At 40.7% G+C, this 12,778-nt stretch overlaps 1 protein-coding gene and 1 long non-coding RNA gene across 4 annotated transcripts in view; one reads left to right on the top strand and one right to left on the bottom strand.

Moving 5' to 3' along the window:
• Window positions 1-3,694: 3,694 nt before the first annotated feature.
• Window positions 3,695-12,778, bottom strand: part of RNF130 (ring finger protein 130) — a 220,168-nt gene continuing 211,084 nt past the window's right edge. The window contains exon 9 of one of the 3 annotated variants that reach the window (XM_056516991.1): window positions 3,695-7,811. Coding sequence is in view for 2 of the 3 variants with exons in the window: in XM_056516994.1 (XP_056372969.1) it covers window positions 7,702-7,811 (110 nt within the window). In the remaining variant the exon portion in view is untranslated. The remainder of the gene's footprint in view (window positions 7,812-12,778) is intronic. The other 2 variants (XM_056516994.1, XM_056516995.1) reach the window with 2 other exon arrangements.
• The window catches only part of LOC130267359 (uncharacterized), a 29,332-nt gene continuing 24,254 nt past the window's right edge, over window positions 7,701-12,778 (top strand). Inside the window, exon 1 of the long non-coding RNA XR_008843155.1 lies at window positions 7,701-7,837. This is a non-coding gene — a long non-coding RNA (uncharacterized LOC130267359). The remainder of the gene's footprint in view (window positions 7,838-12,778) is intronic.

Below are 12,778 nucleotides of genomic sequence, written 5' to 3'. Positions count from 1 at the left end.
TACATATGTAATTACACATACTGCAAATATGTACTGTGTTAGTTCCTCAGGTTCCAGGATGACCATTGTATGTTGAGACCATAACTCTATGGAAACCTGGAATTGGTTCTGAAGCCCTAAAATGTCATCCGAAAATAGGAAAAAGTGATGATTAAACAAAAATAAGTAGATAACTAATATAGATAAAGCAAGTCCTTACATATAAAAGTAAGAAAGAGCTGGTTGGAAGCTGCAAATCACTGTCTCTGTAGAGGACAAGAGCTTCTTCAGGGTCCTGTACAGTACACAGTGTCCCAAAAAAGTTAAATGGAGCTGTGCAAAGGAGCACCATGGCACAGGTAAAGAGTAGTACAGAACATGAAATACCTCCCTGTACTGTAGGAGGCGCTACCAGACAGCTAGTCAGTGCATGCACTTCAGTAATACAGGTGTTTTACCAGTGAATGCCCATTCCGATTGGTCGGTTCTTCCAGCCATTAACTCGTTTTGCAGATCTGGACTGTCCGTAGCATTGTATGTTGAGTCTGGTTTCAAGTTACAATGGTCCAGAAAAGACCATTGTGTGTTGAAACTATTGTATGTTGAGGCCATTGTATGTTGAGGGATCACTGTACTGTACAAGTGATTACAAGTTCCCAAAACGTTTAATAATATTTCTTTAAATGTAATATGTTTTTTTTTTTTTATGGGAAAAGGGGGGTGATTCAAACTTTTATTAGGAAAGGGGTTAAATGACCTTTGTTAACTTTTTGTTTACTTTTTTTTGCAGTGCTATAGCTCCCATAGGGACCTATAGCACTGCACACACTGATCTCCTATGCCGATTCCTGCAAAGCCATAGCTTTGCAGGGATCAGTCAGATAGAGGCTCGATTGCTCAAGCCTGTAGCTCAGGCTTAGAGCAATCAATCGACGATAGGACGCAGCGGAGACAGGTACGGAGACCTCCGCCTGCGTCCCAGCTGATCGGAACACGGCGTGACCCCGTTATAAACACCGGGATCGGGCGTACAGGTACACCCTACGTCCTTAAGGAGTTAAAGGAGTTCAGTAATGAAACATAACTTATCCCCTATCCAAACAATAGGGGATAAGTTATAGAGCGGTCAGACCCCCCGCGATTTCCTGAATGTGGCCCCAGCAATCTGTCCGACACGCCCCCTCCATGTATCTCGTAGAGACATTTTTCTCTCCTATATTCACTTGTATTAGTGATTTATGCAAAGTTTTTTTTTAAAACAACCGTGACCATTTAACACAAGGTAAGTGAAATTACTTTACTGCAGCATTCTACCACAGATAGATGATCTGAGGTACACATTTTGGGGGGCTATTTTCCTATTACCCCTTGCGAAAATGAAAAACTACAAAACTACAACTCCCAGCATGCATGGTCTGCAACAGCTGGAGGCACACGGGTTAGGAAACACTGAATTAGGAAACAGACAATATTTCCCAACTAGGGTGCCTCCAGTTGTTGCAAAACTACAACTGCCAGCATACCAGGACAGCCGAACGGCTTGCTGGGAGCAGTAGTTTTGCAACAACTGGAGAACAGTTTGGAGACCACTGTGTAGTGGTGTTCTAACTGTAGCCCTCCAGATGTTGCAAAACTTCAGCTCCAAGCATGTCTAGACTGCCCAGGCATGCTGGTAGTTGTTGTTCGGCAACATCTGAAGGGCCAGATGTTACAGAACTACAACTCCCAGCATGCCTGGTATGCCTGGGCATGCTGAGAGTTGTAGTTTTGCAACATCTGGAAGAGTACAGATTGGAGACCACTGCTGCCTCTGATGCAGACGCCACTGCGGCCTCCTCCACTTGCCTGCGCCGATCCTGCAGTATGTCCCCCCCTGAAGCTCTCGGTGTCATCTTTCCCCGCTCTGCCCGGACTTCTAGGGGTGGGCAGAGCGGGGGATCAGAACTTTCACCTCCCAGTCTGCTGAGACACAGTGATCGCTGACCAGGACCATTCACATATGGTCCTGGGGGGGGGGGGGCTTGCAGAAGTTGTCTCCCGCTGGTAACAGCGGGACTTCTGCCTGTATACCCGTTCGATCCTGCACATCGCCGGGTTAACTAAATGACTTATATAAATGTCAGGATGCGCAAACTACCAGCATAACCTGACGTTTATATAAGTCATTCTGTGGGAAGGGCTTAACAACTGTTGTGGTTCAGCATCATGAAACAAAGCTACTAAATTAATGTTAATGTTAATTATAGAAAAAATTAATTATATATCTAATAACTATTAATTTTAAGGTTGAAAATACACACCGCACACCCTGTTAATTTTAGGACACGTACATGCTGGCGTACCCACTAAAATTAATTAATAAAGAGGAATGTTGTGTTAAAATAGAATAAGGCACTAAATAATTGTGTAAGAATTTTTACAGACTACGTAAATATCCCATATGTGGCACTAAAATTTTTCCTTGAAAAAAATAAAAATATAAAAAAACATACATAGTAATACAGCTTCATGCAAATTTAGGGGTGGGTAACGTGCCAAGCAATTTTTTTTGTGGCTTCACTATTGTTTATGTGCCTGTTGGTGCTGCGCTGTCTTCCTTCCGACGTAAACTCCGGCCTCAGCGCAGCGACACAAGACTCCGCCCACCAACGTCACAAAACGCGGGCTCAAAGTTAAACAAAAAGCCTCCAGAGTACGGATATTCATGGTGCGGCATAGTATGTTTTTAATATTTTTTTAATTTCTGAGGAGGGTGGATGGGTTGTTGCGGGATAGTTGGAGTGCAGCTATTTAGTGCCAGGCAGGCCAGTCAGGGTGTCACCCGATGCGGTATGCCCCCCCTCCCCGTCACTCCCTAGCAACACTAATGGTAATAAAGAGTAGATAAAGAACTTCGGCTATTAACATAAGGGAAAACTTTTCTGCTTTAAAAAATGCTTTTATAAGCGGCGTTCTCGAGTTTTGCTTACGTGTGATTTGATAAATAGGTCACATGTAAGCAAAAGTAAGTTAAAAAAAACCCTGTCATATAAAAGCCATACGTATGAAAAGAATGATAAATCTCCTTCATAGTGATTTTTCAGGGTCGGAACATTCACCAATCAACCAATCGCTAGGTAGAGCTGGAAGTAGTGCATGCTGTGCGCAATCTCTCCCGACTTGTTACCGAGAGTCATAATACAAGTCTACAGGACCATCTCAGTCCCATAAATAGACAGAAAGGAGAGACGCCCTCAGCTCATGGACTAAACAATTGACCCCAACCAATGAAAACTTCTGACATGCCTCTAGGACATGCCAAAAGTTTATTAAAGCAACAGGTAAAGAGGTTGTCCAGGATAAGAAATACAGAAGAGGTCTTAAAAAAAAAAACAGCACCGCACCTGTCCTGGGTGTGGTATTGCAGCTCAGTTCCATTGAAATGAATAGAGCCTTATTGAATCACCACTCACAACCAGAGGACAAATGTGGTGCTGTTTGTGGAAATATTTAGCTTTGTTTTTCTATTCCTTGATAACCCCTTTAAGTATTTATGACATATCCATAGGATATACTATAAGCAACTTATAGGTGTGGTTCTCACCTCTGGGACTCTCATCTATCTAGAGGACAGGGATCTTTATTAAGATTTTATGGGTTTTTCTTCAAGATGTAAAAATGTTAAAAACATAAATAAATAAATAAATAAATAAATAGGAAATTGAGGACAGACAGACCAATGAAAAGGTGACATTTTAATACTCATATGAATATTGCTGATCAAGTAGCAGGCATCTACACAGGCGAGCTCTGCTGCAGACATCTTACCACAGAGTTCTTTACCACCTCACACAGATACAAATGTCTAGGCTGCGTAGGGTTAAGCTGTGAATTATTAGACATTCTCCTGGTAATTTTAGCTAAGCTACAGCTGAAAATCCCGGCCCTGCAATTATCCAGACCTGTATCTTTTTCACAGTAGTTACCAGTCATGCTGATACAAGGAGCTGTGAAAATGGCCTTTATTCCAGAAAAGCCAAGATACCAGGTAATTATGTCAACTTCTTCAGTTTTCAATGGTTACCGATCCTGGGACCTTCAAGAATTAACAGGGTATGAAAGCTGAATGGCTCTATAAAGAGGCCAAAAACCTTTTGACAACAAGAATTTCAAGGCTAATTAGTAATAATAGCTCAGAGCCACATTCCGGTAGGTTGACTAGTTATAGGTTCCTGATTTAACTTGTTCGATGTCTAGGTTACCTAATAAAGATGAAAATGCTCTTTCTGTATGAGAGACCACCAATTTTGGCGTGGAAATCTGGATAGGGCTTTAGGGAGTTTAAGGCTGGGTTCACACTATGGATATGTGGCAATCTAGGGGGTTGTATGCTGGGACTAGTAATGCTCCTCATAGGTCAACGTTGCTGCAAGTGGTGTGGCAGTCCCAGTGTAACCCGGCCCTAGGCGTGAACTACTTTTGACAATGGAGGGCTGCACGTTGGTACAGTGGTGGGAATTCCCAGTGGTGCGTCCCAGTGTGCTGTGTGCTGGTGGTCGGGATGTCCTTGATGTTGTGGTGCATTTAGTTAACCAGACACAGGGAAACAGGGAGAAGGTGCAACACAATTGTGGAAACAAGTGGAAAACAAATGTTTTCAAATCAACTGGTGCCAGAAAGTTAAACAGATTTGTAAATTACTTCTATTAAAGAATCTTATCCCTTCCAGTACTTCTGAGCTGCTGTATACTTCCGAGAAAATTGTGCAGTTCTTTCCAGTCTAACAACAGTGCTCTCTACTGACACCTCTGTCCATGTCAGAAACTGTCCAGATTAGAAGCAAATCCCTAAAGAAATCTAGAAATTCTCTCCTGCTCTGGACAGTTCCTGACATCGACAGAGGTGTCAGCAGAGAGCACTGTGGTCAGACTGGAAGAAACTTCAGATATACTACAGAGAAAATTGTGTAGTATACACAGCAGCTGGAAAGTATTGGAAGGGTTAAGATATGTAAATAGAAGTAATTTACAAATCTTTCTTGCATTAGTTGATTTGAAATTTTCTCCCACTGGAGTTCCGCTTTAATAGAATTCTGCTGCCCCATTTACACTACAGAATTTCCACAGCGCAAATTCCGAACTTATAGACTCCACCGAAAGAATGAACATGTTCATTCTTTCGATGGAATCAACTCTGAAATGAACTGCTGTCAATTAAGACAGTGCATCTCTCAGCGGTCCTAGCTCCAGACGGAATCTCTGCCTAGAATATCTCCGTTCGGAAATTCCCTAGTGAGAAATAGCACTTAAACCGGTCATCAATTTCATGCTGCATAAACCACAAGTCACCAGGGCAGTTCCCAGTGGCTTCTACCTGCTCTGTTGGCCTTGATTAATAGATCTCTCCCTATACCCAAACAGATTTATCAATCAAAGCTGGTGGGGAAGGGAAAAGCTGCCAGGGGCAGCCCCAAATACTCATGGTTCGGGCAGTATGAAAGTAATGACAGAATCTCTTTAAAGGTGTATCCAAGTTTTTGACAAAAAAAAAAAAAAAAGATGATCAGCAACTAAAGAAAAAAAATCTGGTCCTTTCCTAGGGTGATTCAATGTGGACAGCTAAGCGATGAGATCCATGATGCCAATAGTACAGAATATGACCACTAAGGCCACTGAATAGCTGTGCTAGTCACCTGCATCCACTAGTTAAAAAAAAAAAAAAAGAGCAGAACACCCAAAGTGTCAAAGAGCTTAGTAATATTTTTTTTTTTACTTCTTATACCACATCTGCAACTTGGATAACTACATAATACAAAGTAATACAATATTGAATGCCGTCAGCCACCACTAGGGAAAGCTTGATGAAGTCAGCTATATACAGCATACATCAAATGGGTGATAGCTACAGGTAGTCAGAATTTTATAATGGGCTGTTTTATAAAAAATGGAATTCTGACAGGTGGGTTATAATTTGTTTCTTTTATATAAATTTTATTTATTTAATCGTAATAAATCCTTTTGTCTAACCACTTAGATGCCGCAGTCGCTATTGACTACGGCACCTAGAAAATTAAACTGCATGTGTAAGATTCTCATTGGAGTCAAGAGCTGTTGCTGCCGCTAGCACTTTCTTGGGATATTAGAATTACCTTTGCTTAGAAGGTCCTTTAGACAGGACTGCCATCAGAGATTCCTGTCCTTCATACTGCCGAACCTACTGGATCCCATGACTTAATTTGGCCTGGGCCCATGACAGCAGTACAGCCAGTAATGCCCTGATGACAGCCATGTCTTCAGGTAGACCTAGTGAGGAGCTAAGGCCAGCACCTTCTTGGGATATTGAAAATGTCATTGCTACACTGGTGCAGGGAGTTGCTGCTGAGGCCAACACATCTAAAGTGACACACATCTGGAGAAGGACCAAGAGTTTTGCTGCCCTGTGGCTAGCAAGTGTGAATCTGCCCATCCCAGACTATACCATTACTCTGTGGACAGTGGTTCCAGTTGTTTTGTCTTTAGGACCCGTTTCTGTCCTGTCTGTCGCACAATGAATGTTGGTGCTATTCCTTGATTACTCGCTCTATTGATTCCTTTTAACCCGGTCACATTGACAAAAAGCACAATAACAGGAAGTTTTGCTGATGTATAATGATCACTTTTTATTCCGACCATTATTTTTTAAATATGAACAGCTGAATACTTGTTAGTAAGTTACAGCAGTAACCTGAAGAATGTCCATTACTGAACTAGGAGACTGGTCAGAAGCCCAAATATAGTAGTCAATCACTACAGGTCTACTAGAAGAGAAAGTTCAGTGTAGTCACGCTCCTACTAGAAGTGTCCAACCCTCCGGTCTCTTTTTAAGCCAATAGACTTTCTAGCACAACAATGGTTCGGCTCATGAGATTCTAACTGATAATTTGTTCACGCAAAACAAACATCTAGAGAAGATCGTGAAGGCCACTGTGAACATTTTGGTGGCTTTATCTATGTTGAATTGAAGCTGAATCTTTTACTTTCTTTAGTTATTTCTGTAAACTGGTGCTTAGAATGCCTACCACCAATAAGACGACCAGAAAAAGCATATTTATGAACCCATTAAATATTAAGACCCCTGTTCCCACACCCCTCATATGTCCAATAAATGGCAACGACCACTGTACCACCAAAATGGAAAACCAAAATTTTGACTAGAAGCAAGCATTGAGACGTTCTCTGTTCCCTCCATTCAGAGACAATCCAAAGGCAAATGTGGATCAGCCCTTCAGCAGCAGAAAAACTGCTGTAGAAATGTTTTTTCTTCCCATCGACACTGAAGAAACCAGAAATGCACTTAACCATGAACTGATAGCAGCAAAAAGTCTGCAGCTTCTTGAATATCGTGACATAAAGAAAAATAATTGTTCCACTGACATCCAGATATTATTGAAGAACTGATAAAGATAAATAGCTAGAAGAGGTAAAAGTGGGAATGCAACGGTCTGCAGTCTCCATGTTTTTTTGTGCTTCATCATGCACCATATTAGCAAGAGACCGGAGTGTCCCCTGTCCATGTTGCAGCTGCCAATTCTTTGGCAGGAGGGGATGGGATACTGTGCTTTGTTTTTCGGCTCTTCACTTGGGACACAACACAAAATGGGCAGCACGAGTTGTTAATGTACAATGAGGTGAGTGGACGGGGGAATAAGGGAGTACAAGAAGAGGTAGAGGGGCAGCAGATAGAATGGCTGATTAAGAAAACGGCTCATGTCTTGTTTTCGTCATAGATGTCGAGAGATGGCTCAATGGTGGACAGCTCTGTTTCGTAACCCAAGCTTCGTGGAGACAGGGAATTTCGGTGGAAAAACAGACTACCTGAAAAGGAAACATAAAAAAATAAGGTTAATTTATGTTATGTTCTTAAACTTTTTGGCTTTCTAAATTTTACCTACTATGAAACTGAACATACACGGGGGCACATTAAATGGGTGGCATGATAAGTTATGGACTGGGAGGTGAGAAGAAGACAATGGTTTATAATATTATAATAGTATGGCAACTACTTTATATCTACCAATACTAAACAAATGAAAATAAGGCCAGCCTAACCCACTTGCCTAAAGGTGACTAGCATCTTGTGGGCAGAGTAGCAGTAGCAATGTATAATCACACACAGGCTTACATTTGAACCTTTTTTTATATTCTGGTAACCACTGAGCTGGTTGTTGTCTCCATCTAGCTAGAATCCACTTCACAGGGTGTATGTCCTACCATGGTTTGAAATCAAGAGATTATTAGAAGTGATTAGTCCATCTCTCTTGTATAAGCTTATTGGTCCTATTTAAGAACAGCGCCAGAAACATATCTGTCCATGTATCTGGTATTGCATCACACCCTATTCAAGTGAACCAGAACCAATTCCATAAACAGTCTATGGACAGACATGGTGTCACTTCTGGATAAAAAAAACAGAACATTTTTCTCTAACCTTGGTCAAACCCTTTAAAGGGGTACTCTGCACCCCTAGACATCTTATCCCTTATACAAATGATAGGGGATAAGATGTAAGATTGCCGGGGTCCCGCTGCTGGGGACCCCCGGGATCCCGGCTGCTGCACCCACCTGTACAGCTTCCACCTCACACCGGCAACGCTGGAGGCTTTGGATCCTGACCACAATGGCGGACAAGCGTGACGTCACGACTCCGCCCCGTGTGTATGGGAGGGGGCGTGACGGACCTCCCATAGACTTGCATTGAGGGGGCGGGTCGTTACGTCACACGGGGCGGGGTCGTGACGTCACACTCGTCCGCCATTGTGGTCAGGATCCGAAGCCTCCAGCGTTGCCGGTGTGAGTTGGAAGCCCTACAGGTGGGTGCAGCAGCTGAGATCCCGGGGGTACCCAGCAGCGGGACCCCGGCGATCTGACATCTTATCCCCTATCCTTTGCATAGGGGATAAGATGTCTAGGGGTGTGGAGTACCCCCTTTAAACCTGAATTTATCATAATATGACCACTCTGGGAATGCTGTGTGTTGTGGTACCTTAAAGGGACACCAAATGTAATTCTCTTTTGCATTTTCTGTATAGTTTTATGGGCAGCCATGTTAAGACAGGAAGAGGACTGTTTTTCAATAAGATTACTATTAATGAGTCCAAAACAAAAGTACTTGCTTAAGATTTGCATTTCAGGTTCAATGCTTTTTTAAGTAGGATTGTATAATCAATTGTATGGTTATGTTCATTCACTGCCAGTGGGTTACGGTCTGTCGTATTTGTTACTATGTGATGCCTAGTATAGCATAGTTTACTGTGGTATTCTATCTTAATGGATGCATTATAGGTCAGTAGGTTCCGTTGAGATATATTGCTCAATGGATCCATCAATACCGTCATGGTGGTAAAAACAGAAGTTATAAAGCTTGTGTGAACAGAGTCTTAGGCCTATGATCCATCTGCTGACCTACAATAGGTCTGACAAGCCCAATGTGGATTATATTTTTTTATTATTTGGTAGGCAAAGACCTTATCTTCTAGCTGTTAAGATGTAATGATACCTGTCTGAAATGGAACAGATCCTAACCACAGTGTGAACATTTACAGAAAAGGTATACAACCAACACATTTAAAATTCTGCTCAACATTAAGGTGCAGCCTTCCACATTACTAAGTCAACCATACAGAGTAAGACATAACAACTTATGGGACATCTTCAAAATTCCAGATCGGAGGAACAGACAGGTTTCTATTCTGTTAATGTAAGGGATCGTGTGTAATTTTTGGAATGCATTATTTTAAATAGCTCAATACCCACACATAGCCGATCTTATTCTAAACATGAGCAAAGATCATGGACTAAATGGATATCCTCAGCCTATTGGAATACCTTATGTTTTCCAATAAGACTTCATATACTGCTTGAAATCAGGCCAGTCTTCAACGAGAGGCAATACACATGGCAGAATACAGAGGCAGCATTTGCATAAGTACACAAACCCATTTACAGTATTAGTAACCCACTTAGAAAACAAACAAGACTACAGAGCTGGAGAGGCAACGAATACAAGCGCAAATCCAGAAATCAATTACAACTATAGTGTGTACAAGGACTTTACATTGCGGGTCACATACAGATCACAAACAATAAAAAAAGTATCAATAAATATATACATAACTACAAAAAAAACATTAACCCTATATTATCTAGGGCAATTTTACTGCTTCTTATTCCATATTTGGATTGTGGGCCCCATAGTGTGCCTGATCCCTTATCAATGCTTAATTTTACATGTGAAGAAGGAAGAAGCACCTGTACTCCTGGGTCCTCATGATATCACTGTACACTGGTAGTTCAGCACTGTCATAGGGACACTGCATGAATCCCAGTTTTCATCCACTGCAATGTACACATACTTGAATAATGATATGAATATTTTTATCTTTACACAGATGTATCTATATCACTAGACTCAACAAGGTTAAAGTTTGGGCAGGAAGTGATATCATGGGCCTATTACTTTAAGTGCCGAAAACTGGCAGAGAAGTAATCTTCCACTGAATACAAAATGTAATTGTGTTCCCAGATATAAATCTGTGCCCATACTTTCGGAGCTCCACCAAACTCCACTATGTACTATAGGTAACACACCTGTATAGGGCAATTAAACAAAGCTGCACGCCAACTAAGCTTTACCGCAAAGGTGAGTTCACATTCATGACAAAACTTACGGTTTATGTAGAAATATTCTTCTTATTTTTATTAACTTTTGTTTCATTTTTCACATGAAGTCGTCTTGCAGGACGTAGGTATAGCAGCAATCATGCAGCAAGAAGTTAGACATTCGCTAACAGTCATGGCACAACGTTTCAGGGGCGGACCCCTTATTCATGTGCACTGACTGACGGGAAGATGAGAACCTTAGTAAGAGCAGACCAGCTGCAATTAATTAAAAAGACTTCGAAAATGTTAAATTGCGCTTATAACTTAAGTTATCTATAAAATCGTTTACTGGGTCTTACAAAAATACATTAAAACTACAGTTTTCCTCGATGCCTCTCGGCATTAACGTTTCGAGGAACAGTCTAATGTGTCTTATGTTAAGTCCAATTTAAGAAAAACTGAGCAAACAGCATTGAAATCATTGCAGAATGGCCCCTCCCTTGTAATAAAAAGAGCTGACAAGGGAAGGGCCATTGTTGTTATGAATAAAAATTATGTGGCAGAAATCTATAGTCCGCTAGCGGATGAGAACGTTTATAAGAGATAAAAAAAATGATCCAACCAGTGAGCTTAAAAAGATAGTGGATGCATATATTACACAGAGCTTACAAGATGGTGCGATTACAGAAAAAATGGCAAAGTCTCTCATTACTGATTATCCCAGGGTACCTGTTTTGTATACACATAACCCAAGGTCCAAAAGGACCGCGACAGGCCCCCTGGGCGCCTGATCGTTTCAAGATCGGGCTCCCTGCTTCAGCCTCTCGTGGTCCTTGTGGACAATTTTTTACAAAAAGAGGTAAAAAAACATTGCCTAGATGTTTAGTAGATACCACCGATTTCTTGTTACAGCTGGAAAAAAAATTCCTTGCAGCGATGTCACTTTTTTTTAAATGTACATTATATGTTCAAAGCATGTATACTAATATCCCTCAGGAAGAGGGCAGTGAACGTGTACGAAGAATGCAACTCTTGAAAACAGGATGCTATCGTTCCTCATGACACTATTAGATTTTGTTCTGATTAAGAATTACTTTCGTTGTGATGCTGAATATTTTTTTTACAAATATACGGCGTATCAATGGGGTCTTCATTAGCCCCTTCGCTAGCTAATGTATTTCTGACATCTTTTGAGGATCGAAACATCTTTTTGCCAGGATTATTGAACGAGTCATCCATGTGGCTTCGCTACGTGGATGACGTGTTCTTATTATGGCATGATAGTGAAAAAACATTGTTTTGTTGAGCAGTTAAATGGTTCACTTAACTTATGATGCAAATATTATACATTTTCTGGATGTTGAGGTTAAAAAGACTGAACAGGCATTTAAAACAACACTGTATACAAAGCCAACTGATAGAAACAATATGTTGCGTAAATGTAGCTACCACTCTCCTGCGGTTTTTAGAGGTTTGCCCAGGAGTCAATTTATTCGGACACGTACAGATGAAGAATATAAACAAGTGAGTGAATGTACAAATGAAGAACATAAACCAGTGAGTCAAAAAAATAGTTAAAAAATTTACAGCAAAAGGATATAATCAACAAAAAAATCTGAAAAAAAATGAGATTGGTAAACTAGCAAGAGAACAACTTAAGAAACGCCCCGAAAAAAAGAGGAAAGAAAAGAATCACGTCTTATATGTAGTTACATATGATACAAGAAGTAATTTGGTCAAAAAAACTATTAAAAAATATTGGGGATTACTTAGAACTGACCCTAAATATGGGAAATTATTTTCTGATTTACCTATGTATGTACATAAGAAAGGAAAATCAATTGGTGATAGACTGATCAAAAATGACACTTCTGTATAAAAGAAAGACAGACAAACATTTTTGTCTGCCTGTAAACAAGAGACATTTCCTTGTTTATCGTGCACAAATTGCAATAACATTATTAAAGGGGATGCAGTACAACATCCTAGAAAGGGTCATAAAATTAATATTAAAGGATTTTACCTATTAAAATGCGCTTGTGGTAAGGGCTATGTAAGACAAACATCTAGAAATATTAAAATCCGTATTACAGAACACAAGTCAGCAATAAGGAAAGCCCTACAATGAAGTACACAAGATATATTAGAACTTACATCCACTAAATATGGTGAAACCACCGTTG

The sequence above is a fragment of the Hyla sarda genome, chromosome 4 (assembly GCF_029499605.1).
Source record: "Hyla sarda isolate aHylSar1 chromosome 4, aHylSar1.hap1, whole genome shotgun sequence".
NCBI lineage: Eukaryota > Metazoa > Chordata > Amphibia > Anura > Hylidae > Hyla > Hyla sarda.
This window is presented reverse-complemented; position numbering and strand designations above follow the sequence as displayed.